This window comes from Pleurodeles waltl, chromosome 3_2 (genome assembly GCF_031143425.1).
Source record: "Pleurodeles waltl isolate 20211129_DDA chromosome 3_2, aPleWal1.hap1.20221129, whole genome shotgun sequence".
NCBI lineage: Eukaryota > Metazoa > Chordata > Amphibia > Caudata > Salamandridae > Pleurodeles > Pleurodeles waltl.
This window is the reverse complement of record NC_090441.1, coordinates 101,525,060-101,546,267: the sequence shown is the minus strand read 5'-3', so window position 1 is coordinate 101,546,267 and position 21,208 is coordinate 101,525,060. Positions and strand designations below refer to the sequence as shown.

At 42.9% G+C, this 21,208-nt stretch overlaps 1 protein-coding gene across 7 annotated transcripts in view; it reads left to right on the top strand.

Moving 5' to 3' along the window:
* TAF1D (TATA-box binding protein associated factor, RNA polymerase I subunit D) overlaps positions 1-19,327 on the top strand; it is a 164,244-nt gene extending 144,917 nt beyond the window's left edge. For 6 of the 7 annotated variants that reach the window (XM_069226914.1, XM_069226917.1, XM_069226915.1 and 3 more), the window contains 2 exons: positions 7,631-7,688; positions 18,891-19,327. In XM_069226914.1, the coding sequence (XP_069083015.1) occupies positions 7,631-7,688; positions 18,891-19,037 (205 nt within the window). In that variant the 3' untranslated portion in view covers positions 19,038-19,327. Of the gene's footprint in view, positions 1-7,630; positions 7,689-18,870 lie in introns of all 7 variants that reach the window. The other variant, XM_069226921.1, reaches the window with a different exon arrangement.
* The last annotated feature ends 1,881 nt before the right edge of the window (positions 19,328-21,208 follow it).

The window sequence follows — 21,208 nt, the reverse complement described above, 5'->3', positions numbered from 1 at the left end:
AAACATGCATCGTAACTCTCCTGTGGTCATCTTAAAATTGTTTTTCATCATTAAGAAAAAACATTCCAAAATGTCTGCCCGTGTGTACATATGCAGCGTGATAATGATTTTGAGGTTTTGTTTGCATTGCAAACAAACCTTGGCAAAACCAGTAGCTTGGCAATCACCTTTTAAATGTGAAGACTGTTGTAACTGTGTGCACGGCACTGTTTTTGTCTGTTTTGGCTCACCCTTGTTTGTAAATGCATTTCCTACTTTTTTTTTTAAGTTGAGATTGTTTCCATTGTTAATTTAACTAGTTTACCTTTAGTCAGTTTAGTAATTTGCCCCTTTCTGATTTTGTAGTTATTTTCTCCTACTTGTTTTTCAAGACGTTAGACATGTCAGGCTGAATCGCCGCCATCATTGAATGTTGAGCAGCAACTGTGATGCCACGTTTTTGTTCAATCCACAGGTTGTGCTGAACTTGTAGGTCTTCCTGCTGTAGGCGGATTCCCAGGCTTATCCGTTATTTGGACAACCACTCTAACTAGTATCTCCCAGAATCCTTAAGAGAGGTAATTTAGAATCTCCCATTAATGCTCTTTAGAGGGAAAATGTCCAGTAATCGAGTTGCTGGGTGCTTTTCAAAAATGTGAAATTGCAGAAAGTCCTGGGAGCTGCAACGTCCTTTCCTCAATTCTTGGAATGACTACAGCAGTCACTTGTTGCCGGAGAGGTGCAGTTTTGAGCAGTCCTCTGTTTGACATTATGGTTTTTTCAGGACCAACTCTTGATAAGCCTTAGAAAGACTGCTCGCTTATAGTTGCATGTTAATTATAAAACTTGTGTCTGTGATGAGGATAGGATACTGAAACCATCTTGGGAGATCCACTTTTATGAATTTTCATGGTTGACTTACATTGCCAGTTGCTGAGTGAAACATTTATACAGTTGTGGGCAGTAGAGGGCCCCTGTGAACTTACTAAGCCGCATTGTGTGCAGGTATTGGCTCAATATTTTAGATGCATCGCTCCCCACTGTGGAAAAAGTACAGTTAGAGAACAGTGAGTTTAATAATACCACAGGGCATATGCCAGTCAGACATAATGAAGGGATACATTGATCATGGGTAAAAAAACAGTTATGTTCTTGTAGAATTATATTCATATTTTTCTTTTTATCACTTTCTGGAAAATTTGGAAGATATTGAATTTAAAAAATGTGAACATGTTGATTTTATGGACATAAACAATATGACTCAGAAAAGGCAAACTACGAGCTTTTTATAATCCTATGTTTATCTTTATCTTATAAATATGATCAGCATATCATTCTTTGGGAACTTCGTGTCCTGTGAGACTAGGGTGCAAGAGAAAGAAGTGGGACAGGGTATTATAAAATAAAGACATGGAGAGGGAAGACAAGGAAACCTGTAGCAGGTGAATGTACAGGTGGGAAGAGCAACTTATGTCATGGGTAATTAAATGACCTAAAGCATAAGGTGTGTCTGTGTAGGTGTAGGTGAAGAGCTGTATTAAATGCACGCTAACCACATCATGAAAAAAATTCAAAAATGGAGAATATCTGACAGATTTGAAAACAGTAATTCAATTCCAGGCTGTGAAGTCTCTTATCTGGTCTAAAATGCCCTTGATGTTGTCAACAGGTTACCCCACCTCTTAGTCACATCACCCGATCTTGACGTATATGGGAAACATTTCTACAAGTGGATACTCCTTATGAATGACTAGCTTCCTTGTGTGGTCTGAAAATCGATGTGTCAGGGAGGTGTCTCTTTCCTCATTGGAATGTGGGTTTGTTTTTTCATAGTTTGAAAATGACACGCATGAATGTATTTGGAAATTTGTGCTTTTGCGCTGTCTAGAATGTGAAAGGCTCTAGAGCTCAGGGCCTGAATAGGTCCGAATGCTATCTTTAAAGAAGAACCCTTGAGCTCGGCTGCAGTTCTGAAGTCCATGTTCCATGATTGACTGCATCAGGCAAGGGTCTTTTTCTAGCACAATTTTAAGAGGTGGTGGTTGAATGTAAAACTAGACTCCTTTTCCAGTGAGCAGACGGGTTCCTGGGGTAACCCTTATGCCCTCGTCTTCAGACAGGTATTTAGGACTACCCAAATGTGTTAGCACTTAAATCGAATCTTGGCATTAGGGTCATAGTTGGTAGAGTGCTCCTACTTGGCAGAATAGGTCACCAGTTTCCCATGCTAGCAGGGCCCCCTTTCCTAATTCTGCATATGTCTCAAGTTGGGGTAGAAAGCCTTAATCTTACCAGCAAAATCGAGACCCAAGAAACACTGTTGCCTCTCTGAGTCTCCCAAGTGGTCTGGGACTGATGCCCATCTGTATGATGTGCTTATTCCTTTTTGTTCTAGAGTGGAGCTGCATATAATAATATTGACAGACCAGCAAGCTAATTTCATGTTTTGGCTTATGCCCCACCACATCACTGTGTCTATATATTATCCTCAGACAGTCTAGTGGAACATTTCAATTAGACCATTACATTAGTGTTTGGAAAGTTGTGTGACGCGATGGACGAGCTCTCTTAAAGACTGGTACCATGTTTTACCGCTCCTCCTTATTTTATAGAGTGTAACACAGACCTTGACTACTTTTTCCCCTTTTGAGTTACTTTTCGGGCAAATGCCCCAAATGATCTTGGATGTGAACCTTGAGAAATGAACACAGCCAAACTATTCCCCAGGTCGCTGGGCATGGTTGATTTTATTTATTTGTTTTCTCAATCCCAAAATCCATTCCACAACCTTGGGCTAGAGGGCAGTGTGAAGTGTAACTTTCTGAACGTGTGGCCTCAAATGCCATTTCCAGAGTATCCCTTATGTCCCCATCTAGAGACATAAGTGGCATATTACAGGACCACTCAATTGGTAGAGCTTCAGGTTCTTGCACTATAGTTACCTCCATGGATGTCAGACGGACTCCTTTATATCAATTGGTGTATGTCTGAAGTCAAGTTAGTAACCCTTCACAGCGGACTAGAGACAAAGGAAATGTTGTTGCCGCTCTAAGTTCAGGGGTCTCTTGAATCATGTTCCAGAATCCCATCAGCAAATCGGCAAGATTACTTTCCCAGAGAACACAATCACTCAAATGCATCTTTATAATAGAAGAGTGGGGTTGTCTATTTGAAGGCGGCTGGCCATCAAGACAAGACAACCAATAAGAATATATGGAATGGTTAGGGGCGGGGCCAAGACTCCCAGGTACCAATTGGAGGAAGCCCAAAGGTAGATGTTATGGCAGGGCATCCCACCCCCCATAAAAGTCAGAAAGGCAGAACGATTATGAGGATAGGGATGCCTCTTGGAACTTATCTATCTTATCTCTCTTGACTGGCCAACAGGATGAGTGGGGAACCAAGAGAGGGGAGAAATCCTGGCACCTATGCTCCCCGAGAGTACCGAGGGCTGTTGAACCTGGAGGCTTTTGGGAAGTGATATGCCTGTATAATCGGTGCTTTTATAATTGGGAATGGATCTATTCCTTTGCGGATTTGATGAATGTGAATGGGACAAGCATTAACTCAAAGGCCAACATTTGGAAAAAGCAAAGACAAGATATATATTCTGGTAAATTGTATTACTCCTACAAAGTATGATATGACTAGGAACCTTTTGTATTCCAAAATGAAACATACTGTCTACTGACACATTTTGACCTCCCACCTCTTTGGGTTCATCACAGCAAAATGTTTGCAAAACAGCTCTTATACCATGTATAACTGACTTGCCCAGTATCCAGCATCAGCTGGTTAAAAAATACTCTTAACAATGAAAACGGCTGCATGCCGTCTTGGTCAGTTTTACTAGCTTTTGACAAAGTTAACTTTAATAATTTCAATAGAACTGCCCACCTGGAGGGCTCCAGAAAGTTAGCTAGGTATACGTATGGCCTAGTCCTGGGGTACTAACAAAGCAAAATGCTATAGTGAACAGCCTGAAGCCAGTCTGTATTATTTCTTCTTTCCTCTTTGCAAACTCATTTTGCCAAATTGAAAATAGTTTTTGATCATGTACAGTCTAATCCTCCGAAACATGCCATTTAGGGCCAGATGTAGGAAAAAATCAAATTGCGACTTGCAATTTGCGAGTCAGTTCGACTCGCAAATTGCAAGTCGCAATTTGACATGCAGAAAGGTGTCTCAGACACCTTCTGCAACTCGCAATGGGGTCGCAAAGACCCACCTCATAAATATTTATGAGGTGGGTCGCAGTTTGCGACCCCATTGCGAGTATAGGCACTCGCTAACATGGAGGCCTGCTGACGTCAGCAGGCCTCCATGTTAGCGACCTTCCTTTTAAATAAAGGTTTTTTTATTTTTTGAAGTGCAGCCCGTTTTCCTCACAGGAAAACGAGCTGCATTTCAAAAACATCCGAAACCTTTTGTTTCGTTTTTTTCAGGGCAGGGAGTGGTCCCTTGGACCACTCCCTGCCCTGAAAAAATAATTTGGGGTCCATTTACGCGGTCGCAAATGGAGTTGCATACCACTCCGACTCGCAAATAGGAAGGGAACACCCCTTCCTATTTGCGAGACGCAAATGCATATTGCGAGTCGGTAACGACTCGCAATATGCATTTGTGCATTGCAAACCCACGTTTGCGAGTCGCAAACGGCGATTTTTGCCGTTTGCGACTCGCAAAAGGGTTGCTACATCTGGCCCTTAATCTCTTGTTATGTGGAGCGAAACATCTATTATTAACCAAACGCCCCCTGGGTTTAGAGCTCAATAAGAAACCTTCAAAAATATTGCTTCATAACGTGTTTAACAATCAATCTGTCACAATGCACATAGCTTGATTCATGCATTGATGGATCTCATAAATTGTCCCAACAGCAATCAGGTTCAAAGCTCTCGCAATGCGGGTGGGTTAAATGGTATTGGCCATCCCATCAGAACCCAGTCATCGGAAGCACTGATTAAGGTATATGAAGTGAAGATTTCTTCTTTGTGGTTTAACATGTTATCCTGCTCCAATGTTAGCATATCTAGAGTAACTGAAGGTAAACATCCGGAAATCCCTGGTTAATATTAAAACATGTAGCATTGTTCAGGGTTTGCAACTGGAATTGGGAGTTCCTAACATAGAGTAGAAAAAAGTATGGAGCCATAATGTGATATTAGTCTTGATGATTATGGATATCCTAACACTGTTGGTAACCCTCTGATGGTATTGGCTACCACAGGTATTACAGACAGTCAACATAAGCAATAGACAGCTAGACATTTGCTTAAATGTATAAAGTACTGTGTGCTGTGTTCTTGGCCTTAAACATAATGTACTGACTACATGTTGAGAAAAGGCTATCGAAAGCAAGCAACTCATAAAATATATTCCTAGAATAACATCATGCAAGCAAAGTGTATAAATGTGACTGCTAAAAGCGATGCAGCTAAAACGTATAAAATGTCAAATATAAAATTAAGCTAAAATAGGCAGCCAACCTGGGCTCATGAGGGCCTCGCTACACTGTCAATAAATCACAACTGGGTTTAACTTCAGTCCTTTCTTTCTGGATTTCAACTTTCTATGTACTGTTCTAAGGTGAACTAGAAATGTCCTATCCTTTTCCCAAGTTTATGGTTTTGAGAAGCTGCTTTTGTAATTTGCAGCATTCACCCATTATACAACCCAATTTATTTAACAAGCCCATGTGCTGGTTTAAAGAGAATAGCAAATTACTGTCGGCATTGTAATAAAGTTAGAAATACATTCATCATAATTTTCAGCATGATATAAAGATGTTTAAAAGTTAGCAGAATAGCCCTATGAACTCTGGATAATTCTCTGAGTGCAATTAATGGGATGCCAATTTACTCTTGTCTGATTATTTCTCATTCTTATATTGCCAAAAAGTGATGAAAAGGAGAGAACACCAGAAGGAATGGTCAGAACCCCCATTAAGGGGTTTAGATCGGCTGTACATGGTTATCATCACTTTTGGTCCTGTTCAGCCTTGAATATAAGGAGTTCCTCCCAGTCTACTACACTAAACAGAATATAATCAAGCTGCTTATGTTTGAACCCACGCACAGTAGTGTTTTCAGTACAGTCCAACCAAAAGCAACCTTTCGTAGGGCTGAATCCATAGTTGATGCTCCCTGTTCTTATTTGCACAGCTACTTCGGTTCTGCTCCCTGTGTTGTTAAACAGAGGTTTGGTGACCGCTAGGGCAGACTCTTCTGCTCTTTCACTGGGGAAGGAAAAGGCATCTTTGTAGGTAGTTAAATTCACTCAGGCAATAAATGTACAGTCATTAAACACTAGAGAACTCTCAACTCATGTCTAAAAGCTTGAAGAGTAAAATGTGTCTTTGTCAGAACTCATTTGATATTTCTACCCTGAATATGATATCATCCTAATTCATGGATACATTGGCATGCAGTTTGAATGTTTCAAGCAGGTTGCATGGGAGGTGCTTTGAAAACCCATTAACATTCCTCGTCCAGCAACTGGAAGCAAATTACTGCAAGTCCAGCAGAATGACAGTGCTTTCTTTCATTTATAACAATCCGAATCTTTATTCTTTGAAGTGTGTATTTGTAAACTGGAACTTGGTGCAACTGTTCGGTTAAAGTGCCCGGATTGTTGCCTTGTTTCTGTTACCCAGCAGAGTCATGAATTCAGCTTTTAGAACACCTTTATTTATTTAGTATTCGCATTAGGCCAACATTTGTATTGTATTTAAACACTATAATAATGTTTATGGTTGTAACTCTGGCTAAGAATGTGCTAGAGACATCTATTATTTTGTGGCTAACATCATTTTGTTGGATTTCTTAAAGTAAAACACTTACTGAAGGTAAACCTATTAACTGTTAGTAAAGGGATAATTGATAATTGTTTTATGAGTGGTTCAAATGAGCTGCGCTCAGCTCGCCCCATTACCTTGAGGAAGGTGAGAAAAGTGCTAGGATGGAGTACTTGGTCAGGTTTAGGCCAGCAGTACTGTGACCTCAGGACATCCGTGGTAAACAATTGTAAACTACTCCAATGCCCACTAACCCCGCCTGATGTGATCCATGTGGTATTTTTTGCCCAACTTTGAAATCTTATATGTTGCTCAGCCATGAATGCAACATTGGGGCAATGAAGGAAGGAATAGTGCGGTTATGCTTAGAGTATTAATTGGGTTTATTTTGTATTATTTGGGTCTATTTTGCAAATGATCTATGTATTTTAAGAGGCTTATGTCAGGGAAGCATTTGTACTTGTTCTTTAACATTTAGTAAAATCTGCAGTATTGTACTTTTATATTTGTATGGTGAAAGCATTGAAACAAATCAATAAAAACAAATAAAATAACTTGAAGTGGCCCGACATTAGTGCTGATCACTGGTCATTAAGGAATCAGACCCTCTTCGATTAAATTATGAAACCTATCGTGAATTATATGCAAAGTATTTTACATGCAATTCCCAGCTCTAGGATCACTATGTTTTACATGTAAAATACTTTTACTTTATGTATTAGAATTTAGATAAATTAAAACTTTTAAATAACTAACTAATAGTCTCAAGAACTTGCTTTGGCTGATGAAAGCATAAAAACATTCTTTTGGCATTACATATTATTGTTCATAACAAGTATTATTGTAATATTTCAGTGAGGACCAATGCTGTGATGATACTGACCCACCAGAAGGATATGATGCTAAAATAGTGGTGAGTGGTGATATATTGTGTACTTCTTATCATAAAGCGCAAGTGATCCTCCCTACTTCCTTGCCGTCTTCTCGCCAGCTCCTCCACCTGACTGCTGTCCTTGAGTTTACGATGGACTGAGAGCCCATTCACCTATTGTGTGGCTTTCATTTTTTTTCAACATTGTTTTTATTCAAGTCTTTATTTTGAACACTCATCACAACTGGGCAACTTGGAAAGTTGTTTTTTTAGTATTTTTTTATTTCTTCGTATATAATTTTGATAGCACTGTTTTAATAGATGTTTCACAGGCAGATTATGGGGCTCCACAGTGTAAGTGTATTCCACACCTTGAAGAATTAACAGTTTGATGTATAAAGTAAGGCGAACTAGATCGTGGCAGCTTAGTTTCCAAAGTGCTTGTTGATGCTATCCCCAGTGACCACCCATTTACCATCCATTTACCTTGCATCTGCTGCTCTATTTGGTCCTGCTCCTCATTGGCTTGGCAACCGGTGTGGAAGGTGCTGCGACCATGGTGCCATCCTTGATTTCTCTTTGTGGTTGCAGGCTGTGAGCTCCTGCCTTTTCAGCCAGTATAGAATCATTTCCCCTCCACCCGCTTATCTGCCTGTTTAAGTGCTTTCCAAGAAATGTTAAGTGAGACTTACAAATAATGGGTCTGGACTCCACGAAGTGAAACTTGCCCCCAAGGAGAGAAACTGTGCTTCATGGCGATAGACATCTTACTTCTGCTGTGTGCAGTAGGGGTTTCCTGCTGGGCCTTGCCACAGCCCAGGCCCTGCCCATAACTCAGAGGGGCAGCAAACCCCTGCTTTTGACTGTGTGTGTAGGAGGATGTCTGCCCAGAGTATGGGCCTCAACAGGCAGCCAGTGGATCACTCTACAGGCTTGGGCCCCAGTTCACTTTGGCTGTGCGATGCGGGAGCTGGCCAAACCCTCTTGCACAAAGCCAAAGCACCCCCAAATTTAAGATGTTACTATGCACTGAAGAAGGACAGTATCCTGAAACAAAGTTTCTAGAGTTACAAAGCACTGACTGCACCAGCAAAGATTAATGCTAAAGACTTTCAACTAAATCGAGTGTAATTATGCACTGCATTTACCACAATGCAGCTGGGTGCATTGTGTGATGGTGTGACAGGCAATATGTTGCCACCTCCCTTTGGTGACTCACTGCCTGCCCCCTTGGGCTGTGCGCTCTAGGGGTTGGATGAAGGTCCTGCACCCTACCCTGCGTGATTTTGAACTGCTGCGGCACAAAGCTTCAGCTGCGGGGGTTGGCCTTAGGGTTTGGTCTATGATAGACCCTTAGTCTTCTATTTTATTTAATTTTTGGATCCACAGATCCTCCTTGGATTCTCGAATCAGAGGACAATCATGCTCCTTTTATGTCCTTTAATTTTTTTTCAGCAGACCTCCTGTAACAGCTGCTACAGCATTTTCTTTGTGTTGTGCCAGCCAGTCAGATCCTTTTGAAGGATCCGTGGATCTAGATATCACTAAACTTCTGCGCTTTCACCCTTTCATGCCCAACCTAAGCCCTTATTTAAATTCCAGTTTCTTGAAAACTACTAAATCTATTTTCATTGAAACAACAAGATCTAAGTGCTTAAGTAAAGTTCTCACTCCTTGACAAATTTGGTGTAATTCCATTCAGCCTTTTCTGTCTGTGTCTGCGGACAAAATATCCTGTTGGAATTACATTGGTAAATTGCACTTTTGGGATCCCCTGCGCCCTTTTCTTGGCCCTGCATAAAAAGAAGAGCAGCATAAAGCTTTCCATAAAGGACAAACTTTTTCTTTTGCTTTGGAAAGCTTCTTGCAGGTTCGATGGCATCTGTCGCTGTAGATACACATGTTCTGCAATAGCTCGCCATCTGGTGTTGGGTCGGAGTGTTACAAGTTGTTTTTCTTCGAAGAAGTGTTTTCGAGTCACGGGACCGAGTGACTCCTCCTTCTGTGCTCATTGCGCATGGGCGTCGACTCCATCTTCGATTGTTTTCTTTCCGCCATCGGGTTCGGACGTGTTCCTGTCGCTCCGAGTTTCGGAACGGAAAGATAGCTGAAAACGGAAGATTTTCGACGGTATCGTTGCGATCCGGTTCGAGATAAACACACACGACGACGCATTGAACATCGAAGCGCTTCGGTGCCCTTCGGGGTAGATTTCGGCACACCGTCGGGGCCTAGTCGGCCCGACCGCGTGGAGAACAACGCCGATGGAACGGACCCCGTTTCGATTCTGCCCTGAATGCCACAACAAATATCCTTATACGGACCAACACTCGGTCTGTAACCTGTGCCTGTCACCCGAGCACAGCGAAGAATCCTGTGAGGCCTGTCGGGCGTTCCGGTCCCGAAAAACTCTGCGCGACCGTCGAGAGAGAAGACTGCAGATGGCGGCCACGCCAAAGGAGCATCGACAGTTCGAGACAGAAGAGGAACAGGAGGAATCCTTTTCCATCCAGGATTCAGACTCCGATGAACTCGACAATACAAAAACTGTGAGTAAGACGTCGAGATCAGAACTTAAAAAAGGCTAAAAGGCCCAGGGGACGCCACTGCCAACCGGCCATGGCTCAACCCAAATTACCGGTGACCAACAATCGGCACCGAAAAAGGCCCATTCAGTGTCGAGATCGTCCGACTCCGGTCGAGACACAGGCACGCAGCCTCCTCGGGACCGAGAGAGTGCTAAAGAGAAGCATCGACACCGACACGGATCGACGCCGAGACAGTGGCGCCAAAGACCATAGGGGCCAAGATTTTTCGGCACAAAAGAAGAGGAAGGTTACCTCGGAGCCGAAAAGACAAACAACAGGGTTTTCGGAGCCAAAAAAAGCACCAACAGACCCAGTTTCAGGCTCCTATACTGAAGAGCATTCTATGTCTTCACAAATGAAAAAACACAGATTCGAACAGGAACTGCAATCCACTGAAGTGGATCACACGCAAAAGCGTATCTTTATTCAGCAGGGGACAGGGAAGATCAGTACCCTTCCACCTGTCAAAAGAAAGAGAACACTTCAGTTTATAGCACTAGAGGCTCCTCAGCAACAAACAGCAAAGAAGGTAACACCTCCTCCCTCGCCTCCACCTGTAACTCCGGCTTCGCCAACTTACACCCCGTCACATTCGCCAGCTCACACCGCCATGAGCCACGATGACCAAGATCAAGACGCGTGGGACTTGTACGATGCACCAGTGTCTGATAACAGCCCAGACACATACCCAACTAGGCCATCACCACCTGAGGACAGCACAGCCTATTCACAAGTGGTGGCTAGAGCAGCACAGTTCCATAATGTGGAACTACACTCTGAACAAGTAGAGGATGACTTTTTATTTAACACCCTCTCCTCCACCCACAGCTCCTACCAAAGCCTGCCTATGCTCCCAGGCATGCTACGCCATGCAAAGGAGATCTTCAAGGAACCAGTTAAAAGTAGGGCAGTAACGCCTAGAGTGGACAAAAAGTATAAGGCGCCTCCTACGGACCCTGTATTCATCACCTCTCAGCTGCCACCAGACTCTGTGGTGGTAGGGGCTGCCAGAAAACGGGCAAATTCACACACTTCTGGGGATGCACCTCCCCCAGATAAAGAAAGCAGAAAGTTCGATGCAGCCGGGAAAAGGGTCGCTGTCCAAGCAGCAAACCAGTGGCGCATCGCAAACTCACAAGCGCTGCTAGCGCGATACGACAGAGCCCACTGGGATGAGATGCAGCATCTCATTGAACATCTCCCAAAAGATCTACAAAAAAGAGCAAAACAGGTTGTTGAGGAGGGTCAAAACATTTCCAACAATCAAATACGCTCCTCTATGGATGCAGCAGACACAGCCGCAAGGACCATTAATACGTCGGTTACCATCCGTAGGCACGCATGGCTCAGAACGTCTCAAGCCAGAAATTCAGCAGGCAGTACTTAACATGCCAGTAAACGAAAAACTTCTGTTCGGTCCGGAGGTCGACACAGCCATAGAAAAGCTCAAAAAGGACACTGACACTGCCAAGGCCATGGGCGCACTCTACTCCCCGCAGAGCAGAGGATCTTATACCACCTTCCGCAAAACACCTTTTAGAGGAGGGTTTCGGGGTCAGGCCACACAAGCTAGTACCTCACAGTCCGCACCGTCCACCTACCAGGGACAGTACAGGGGAGGCTTTCGGGGCCAGTATAGAGGAGGGCAATTCCCTAGGAATAGAGGAAGATTTCAAAGCCCCAAAACCACTACCAACAAGCAGTGACTCACACGTCACTCACCCCCCCCCACACAACACCAGTGGGGGGAAGGATAAGTCAATATTACGAAGCATGGGAGGAAATAACTACAGACACATGGGTCCTAGCAATTATCCAACATGGTTATTGCATAGAATTCCTGCAATTCCCTCCAGACATACCACCAAAATCACAAAATGTATCAAAACACCATTCACAGCTTCTAGAGATAGAAGTTCAAGCACTACTGCAAAAAAATGCAATAGAATTAGTACCAAGCACACAAATAAACACAGGAGTTTATTCACTGTACTTTTTGATACCAAAAAAGGACAAAACACTGAGACCAATTCTAGACCTCAGAGTAGTAAACACATTCATCAAATCAGACCACTTTCACATGGTCACACTACAAGAAGTGTTACCATTGCTCAAAAAACACAACTACATGACAACCCTAGACCTCAAAGACGCATATTTCCATATACCAATACATCAATCACACAGAAAATATCTAAGGTTTGTATTCAAAGGAATACATTACCAATTCAAAGTATTGCCTTTTGGTTTAACAACCGCTCCAAGAGTATTCACAAAATGCCTAGCAGTAGTCGCTGCACACATCAGAAGGCAGCAAATACATGTATTCCCGTATCTAGACGACTGGCTAATCAAAACCACTTCGCTCACACAATGCTCAAACCACACAAATCAAGTCATACAAACCCTCTACAAACTAGGGTTCACCGTCAACTTTGCAAAATCCAACATTCAGCCAAGCAAAGTACAGCAATATCTAGGAGCCATAATAGACACGACAAAAGGAGTAGCAACGCCAACTCCACAAAGAATTCACAATTTCAACAGAGTCATTCAACACATGTCTCCAAATCAGACAATACAAGCAAGAACAATACTACAGCTCCTAGGCATGATGTCCTCATGCATAGCCATTGTCCCAAACGCAAGACTGCACATGAGGCCCTTACAACAGTGCCTAGCCTCACAGTGGTCTCAAGCACAGGGTCACCTTCTAGATCTGGTGTTAATAGACCGCCAAACTTACCTCTCGCTTCTATGGTGGAGCAGTATAAATTTAAACAAAGGGCGGCCTTTCCAAGACCCAGTGCCACAGTACGTAATAACAACAGATGCTTCCATGACAGGGTGGGGAGCACATCTCAATCAACACAACATAAGGGGACAATGGAACATACATCAAACAAAACTGCATATAAATCATCTAGAATTATTAGCAGTTTTTCAAGCACTAAAAGCTTTCCAACCAATCATAATCCACAAATACATCCTTGTCAAAACAGACAACATGACAACGATGTATTATCTAAACAAACAAGGAGGAACACATTCAACGCAGTTAAGCTTATTAGCTCAAAACATATGGAAGTGGGCAATCCACCATCAAATTCGTCTAATAGCACAGTTTATTCCAGGGATCCAGAATCAACTGGCAGACAATCTCTCTCGAGATCACCAGCAAGTCCACGAATGGGAAGTCCACCCACAAATTCTAAACACCTACTTCACACTCTGGGGAACACCTCAAATAGACTTATTTGCAACAAAAGGGAACGCAAAATGCCAAAACTTCGCGTCCAGATACCCACACAAGCAATCCCAAGGCAATGCCCTATGGATGAACTGGTCAGGAATATTTGCTTACGCTTTTCCTCCTCTCCCTCTCCTTCCTTATCTAGTAAACAAATTGAGTCAAAACAAACTCAAACTCATTTTAATAGCACCAACGTGGGCAAGACAACCCTGGTACACAACACTGCTAGATCTCTCTGTAGTACCCCACATCAAACTGCCCAACAAACCAGATCTGTTAACGCAACACAACCAACAGATCAGACACCCAGATCCAGCATCGCTGAATCTAGCAATCTGGCTCCTGAAATCCTAGAATTCGGACACTTACAACTTAGCCAAGAGTGTATGGAAGTCATAAAGCAGGCCAGAAGGCCATCCACTAGACACTGCTACGCAAGTAAGTGGAAAAGATTTGTTTGTTACTGCCATCATAATCAGATACAACCACTACACGCAACTCCAAAACATATAGTAAATTACTTGCTCCATTTACAAAAAGCAAAGCTAGCCTTCTCTTCTATTAAAATACACCTTGCAGCAATATCTGCATACCTGCAGACTACCTATTCAACTTCCTTGTATAGGATACCAGTCATCAAAGCATTCATAGAAGGTCTTAAAAGAATTATACCACCAAGAACACCACCTGTTCCTTCATGGAACCTAAACGTGGTCCTAACAAGACTCATGGGCCCACCTTTCGAACCCATGCACTCTTGCGGAATACAATTCCTAACCTGGAAAGTTGCCTTTCTCATCGCCATTACATCTCTAAGAAGAGTAAGTGAAATTCAAGCGTTCACAACACAAGAACCTTTTATACAAATACATAAAAATAAGGTCGTCCTACGACCTAATCCTAAATTTTTACCAAAAGTTATTTCACCGTTCCATCTAAATCAAACGGTAGAACTACCAGTTTTTTTCCCACAGCCAGATTCTGTGGCTGAAAGAGCACTACATACATTAGATGTCAAAAGAGCATTAATGTACTACATTGACAGAACAAAGAACATCAGAAAGACTAAACAGCTATTTATTGCATTCCAAAAACCTCATGCAGGTAACCCAATATCAAAACAAGGTATAGCCAGATGGATAGTTAAATGCATCCAAATCTGCTACCTTAAAGCAAAAAGACAACTGCCCATTACTCCCAGGGCACATTCAACAAGGAAAAAAGGTGCTTCAATGGCCTTTTTAGGAAACATCCCAATGCATGAAATATGTAAGGCAGCCACATGGTCTACGCCTCACACATTCACCAAACACTACTGTATAGATGTGCTATCCGCACAACAAGCTACAGTAGGTCAAGCTGTATTAAGAACTCTATTTCAGACAACTTCTACTCCTACAGGCTAAACCACCGCTTATGGGGAAATAACTGCTTACTAGTCTATGCAGAACATGTGTATCTACAGCGACAGATGCCATCGAACTGAAAATGTCACTTACCCAGTGTACATCTGTTCGTGGCATCAGTCGCTGAGATTCACATGTGCCCACCCACCTCCCCGGAAGCCTGTAGCAGTTCAGAAGTTACCTTCAATTTTGTACATTTGTATATATATTATTTAAACCTTTAATAGGTACATACTTACACATTTCATTGCGCGGGCACTATTACTATAGTACAACTCCTACCTCACCCTCTGCGGGGAAAACAATCGAAGATGGAGTCGACGCCCATGCGCAATGAGCACAGAAGGAGGAGTCACTCGGTCCCGTGACTCGAAAACACTTCTTCGAAGAAAAACAACTTGTAACACTCCGACCCAACACCAGATGGCGAGCTATTGCAGAACATGTGAATCTCAGCGACTGATGCCACGAACAGATGTACACTGGGTAAGTGACATTTTCAATTCATCAAATGGCAACAAAGTTATTAAAAAACAAGAAATGCTTTTTGTACGGAAACTCTGACTCAGCCATAGTTTTTTTAAACTCTTTTCCCAAGAACGGTCGACCACCTTGCAGTGCCAGACGTAGGAGGGGAAAGAACCCTGTGCAACATGTAAGAATTAATCCCTTTCAAGAAAGGAGCACTCCTGTTGAAGACTTTGTACAATATAGTGAATGCACAGGACACAACGCCAGAATAGCCTACACTTGACAAAGGCAGTCATTCGCCATTATAAACATTTTGGAATTGCTTCCTTGTTAGTGCTCTTTCACATATGGCATTTAGGGCCTCATTACGAGGCTCTCGCCGTGGTGGTCCTAACGCCACAGAGCCGGCTGTAAGGACCGCCACATTAAGAGTTGTGGGGCTTGGCAGGCGCCTAGCCTCCACAACCCTGCCTGGCCCGCCGGTGCAGTCGCGCCGCTGTGTCCGGCAGGGAGCACCTCCAACCCGGCAGCAGGCCTCAGCCTGCCGGCGGGATTACAACACTGCAAACCGCCAGGCTTTCCGTGGCGGTGACCCCACCACGAAAACTCTGACATTCATGGCGACAGGAATCTCTATTCCTGTCACAGGCACACACATGCACACACCCCCACACCTATCCACACACTCACAAACACCCCTTCACGCATGCATTCATTCACATACAGACCCGTTCAGCATACGCATTCATGCACTCAGACACCCCCACTCACTCATCAACACACACACCCACTCAGTCACATTCATCCACACAGACATGTGCACATGCACACACACACACATTCATGTTCACTCGCTTACACACACGCATTCACCACCCCCCTCCGCAGACACGCACCCACACACACAGGCACCCCTCCCTTAAGATGCCCACTTACCTTCTCCATCGAGGAGAACGTCCGGGAGGGGATGGGTCCTGACGGTCTTGCATCTCCAGCACCACCACACCAACCTGACTCCGCCAAGCCTTATTACAGCTTGTAATACTGCTGGCGGTGTCCTCCTGCCGTGGCGGTGCTGGCGATGCACCTGTCTCTGCACCGCAGACCGCCAGCACGAATGCTGGTGACTTTCCACCACAAAGATGGCGGATAGCTGCCAGCACTCGTAGTATGGCGGTCTGAAGACCCCCAGTACTGGTGGTCTGGTGGCGGGTTTGGGTTTGTCAGGGAAATTGACCACCAAAGTCAAAATGAGGGCCAAAGTCTTTTCAAGTCACAAGATTCTCAGTTACTCCTCCCTTATTAAAGAGCAGGGATGCTGACTCCAGTGTTTGTTTTTTTCTCTATCGGTTTCGGACATGCACCAACAGGGCTCCGAGGCTCAAAGTGTTACCCCTCTGCACTGGTGTGTAGTGCTTTAGATTAACCTGTCCACCGTTCCTCCCTGAAGCCAGTGTCTGCTGCAGATCTCTCCTCTTAACACCTTCTTTCTTCCACTTACACTACACATGGCCACCATGCTACCTTCAAACTCCACTGGAAGCATACTCTAACCTGCTGTGCTCAAAACAGTAAAACATGGAGTTGGTGTCCATGGTTATTGTCTACAAAGTCAGGGGTCGCAATGAATTCTGTGACTAAAAAAAAAAGTTATTCAATGAAAAACAGCTTACAAACATCTGAGCCCAGATCTAGATGGTTGGAGTATGCAGACCATGTGCCTCTATAGCACTACACGCTACAAACAGATGCTTACAGGGTAAGTAACATTAGTATTCTCTTTCTTCACACTTGTATGAACATGGGAATTGGCCAAAAGTGCTCCTGTGCTCCAAGAAGTGTGACTCACTCCCAGTGACTGAGACCACACTCCTTTCACTAATATTAGATAAGGGTAGAACTATTATCCAGTTCCTGGGCAATGTCTACTTCTTCCAGTCAGTTTGTGGATAGATAAAATAGACTATTTCCCTTCAAACGCTAAGCTATCAAATGATCCCAGTTATTGCCATTTTCTTTTTAGTCATAAACATTTCATTGACCTTTTAGTTTATTGTATAAAGATAAAAAAGTGTATCTGGAATACAGTGCATAGCACAGTAAGACACTTATAACAAGAAACAGCTGTAGCTCCAGACACAAAGTCAAGACTAATAACAGGTACCAGCAGTTTTCTGTTGCCCCAAGTTAAATCCATCCTGTCACAGGGTCTAAATCTTCTTGTGTCGCCACGTAGAGTTATTGGCATTTTCACTATGCTTATGGTGACAACAAAGGATGGACCGCCCATCATATATGCTCAGAGTGTAACTTTCAAACATTTCCTTTTGACAGTAGACGGCTGATTGCCAATGCAATTTTAGTATCCATATACAATTATTTTAGCAGTTATATGCCTAAAACTCACAACTGAGTGTATGTTCAGACTGTGGAAGACTTGGAAATCACCAGCCAGACCCTTGTAACTGGAGACCAGAAGTCGCACTGAGCCATGGCTTAGGTCTTCACATTGTCTAGGACTAGCACCCAGAGGATCTTTCTATCCCTTGGATACATTAATGTTCATTTGGATATGAGACATCACATGCTATCTCCCTGCCCCTCATGTTGGTTCCTTAGATCCACACAAAACTCATGGTGACAGAGCCTTCTCTCTGGCTGAATCATGCAAAGGGTGTGTGTAAAATGTTGATGATAGTTTCCGATGACTGGCTTTCACATACGTCTTGGGGTTTTCTTCTTTCCCCTTTAATCGTATATTATCTCTCTTTAGTGCTGGTGGCATTGAAACCGGATGTGCCTTTTTCCTCATACGTTGCCAAGCTTTTTTTGCACGCCCGCAGCACTTGTGAGGATGTGGTACCTCAGAATATACTTGAATACAAAATGTTGACAAGACAAGTGTGTGATGTCAGAGCATCATGAAAGACCTGAATTTCATGCAAAAAAAAACCAACATGCATAGATCGTTGCATATTTCACGTACTGTTTTGCGAGAAACAGGCGAAACCTGAAACTCTGCTCTTTATGCAAAAAATCTGGCTACCTAAAATTTAACAAAGGTCTCAAGCAATTCTTCTTAATAAATACTTTCAGACCCCTCCCTCCTTATTGGTTAAATATTCACATTCATCTTTTAACAGACTTATTCCTCTCTCAATGAGACATTTTGGTGCTTTAATACATTGTAACTCTTATTTGAAGTATGAAACATAGTGTAGAAACCTGTCTATTTTATTGTACAGTTTGTGTTTTCCTTGTTTTCAGCTGTACATGGATTGCACATTTACACATGCATCTTTTTCAGAATTCCATTTCTCGTGGTTATTTGCTTTAATGCTTGCAATTTGTTGATGTGGTTTTACAGAATTACTGTTGCACTTCACAACTCTTGAGTGATTATTTTAGAGAGCTCTATAGGATTGCTAATTCATCTGAGGTATTTCTAGAGTGCAACATTTGTAGCCCTGTGTACATGTAGTTACTCATATGTTAATGCTCTGCAGCTCCTCTTTCTTTGGATTAGGATAACAGCTGCTTCATACTGAATTGGAATCCTCCTGCAAAGAAAAAGCCGTCCAAGAAGAAAAAGAAGAAACAGAAATCTCTCGGCCAAGATGAGCTGGATCAGGAAGTAGCTGCAGTGGTAGAAGGTGACGATGAGGATCTATGAGAAGTTGTCACCAATATTTCTCAGAGCCAGATCCAGATCCAGCTTGGTAGTTTGGAGATATTAGACTCTATTACAATTGACTGGCGACAATCTTATCTGAACCGTGCCCTGCCTAAGAACACCAACTCACAAATGTAATTGCATTGATTGCCTCCTCAGCTAAAATAGGCAGCAAATCAAAACCTTTACTAAAGCATCTTCTTTGGGATACAGCATCTAAGCATGACTGGATGCTTGAGTGAGAAACGTCTGGATGGATTAGCATCTGGTAAATAAAGGTGTAATACCCAGAGGCTTGCGACTATAGTTGGTTTGTTGCATGTTTCAATACACAAACTCCTGTTTACCTGGCTTAAGGTTTTCACAAGCCTTTTTGACAATTCAGTCACAGCTTAAATCTCTGTGGCTGTCACAGTTTCAGACATTTTGAGGAGCTTTAAGTTGGCTGGGTCATGCAGACAAAGATAGGTGAAAGCATAGATCGTTGACATCAAACTAATCAAAGTTGCTGCATGCATGAGAAGTTCTGCATAAGACACTAGACTGAGATGGATTAAGGGTGGGATAGCAAGGTTGAAGCAAGGAACAGCATCTGAAGAGGTCAGGGGAAAGGGAAGGGAGCTATCTCTCGGTGGATCTAGTAAGGAGGTGGCTACGTTAAGATGAGGGACTGCTAAAGGTTTTAGTTTGTAACTTGCACGTTGACCAGATGTTCCTATTTCTTAGTGCACTAAACAATTCTGTGAGTATGTCTTTTAAATAAGGGTTGATGAAACAGTTTACCCAAAAGCAGAAGAGGTGAGATCTGAACCAATACCTATCTTTCTGTGGTCTTTCACCTCAGCTTTTCTGAACAGCGAGTAAGAGGAGAGAAAGATTTCAAGTTCCCTGATTGGCTGGAGAATAATTCAGGAGGCTCAGCACATGTAATTATGCGTTTCCTGATTTTCTGTCAGTATTATATGGGCCATTCTGCTGGCATCCGCTAAAGTAGGTGCATTGATGACACAATCAGCAACAACTCTACTTGTGGCTGAAACAAAAGTTTCAAGCATATCTACTTGCATCTGTAGACAGATGATCGCTGTAGCATAGTCATTGACCTAGGTATTGTGAGTTTGTTTTTCTCAGGCTTTGGATCTCTCATAGATGAACATGCCTTTTTGACTGTTCACCACATTTGAGCTAGGGTTCCCAGGAAAACATTTAACATTGATAAGACAGCTGCTGTGCGTGCATTGATTCTTATAATTTTTCCCATCTACTTCATTTGGGCCCTCTGCCAAGTAGAGTAAGCTGAGATTCTTACCTGTGTGCTGTAATTTTATCACACCAGCAAGGTGAGGCTAGGCAGACGGGAAATCTTACTATCCTATCTGTAGAAATAAAACACACAGTTGTGACTATGAACGCAAAACTCTCACTCCAGAGTTAGTTAACACTGCTAATAAAAATTGCTTCAACACCATAAGAACTTTTATGGTGTGTGATCCTGTTAGTGGGGTACCCCCAAAGGATCCAAACCTCAACAGCCCTTATCCTGTTACACTTTGACTATGCCAAATGGACTTGTGTTTAATCAAAAAGCTTTGACAAATCAAGAATGCTACTGCAGGGCAAGTTCCAAGCCTCGACTGACACTACCATATTGCGCCAGACCTCCAGACCCTGCATCTAGTGTAAGAATAATGTCCTTCAAAGTACTCTGCGTCACCCACCGGGCAATATATAGTATTAAATCTGTGTTTCTACAGTGCATATGTAAGTTTTTCACCTAAAAGAGAAACTCTTCTACTACCCCCCTTTCAAAAGAACCCATGTAGGTGAAGGGTCATGCTAGGTACAAACCTGTAAACTGTGGAACTCGCTACTAAGCAAAACAAGGATGATGAGAAACAACTTACAAACCCTCATTTTAGTCTAAGCTTATAAACTGTTTGCTTATTACACCCCAGTAAATGGTGCAGCGACCTCTAGGTTTTATTTCTTAAATTAGGAAGATAGCACAGATGGCAACACCAGAGATTTTAGCTTTGTGAGTCAGAGCAATGCCACTCCTCTACAAACAGATTAATTTATCAATGCAGTGCAACTATGGGTGCAGCGTCTCAGCCTTTTGGGCTGGTGTCACATTAATTGTGGCCATCTGTATTTCCTAGTCACCAGTGGAC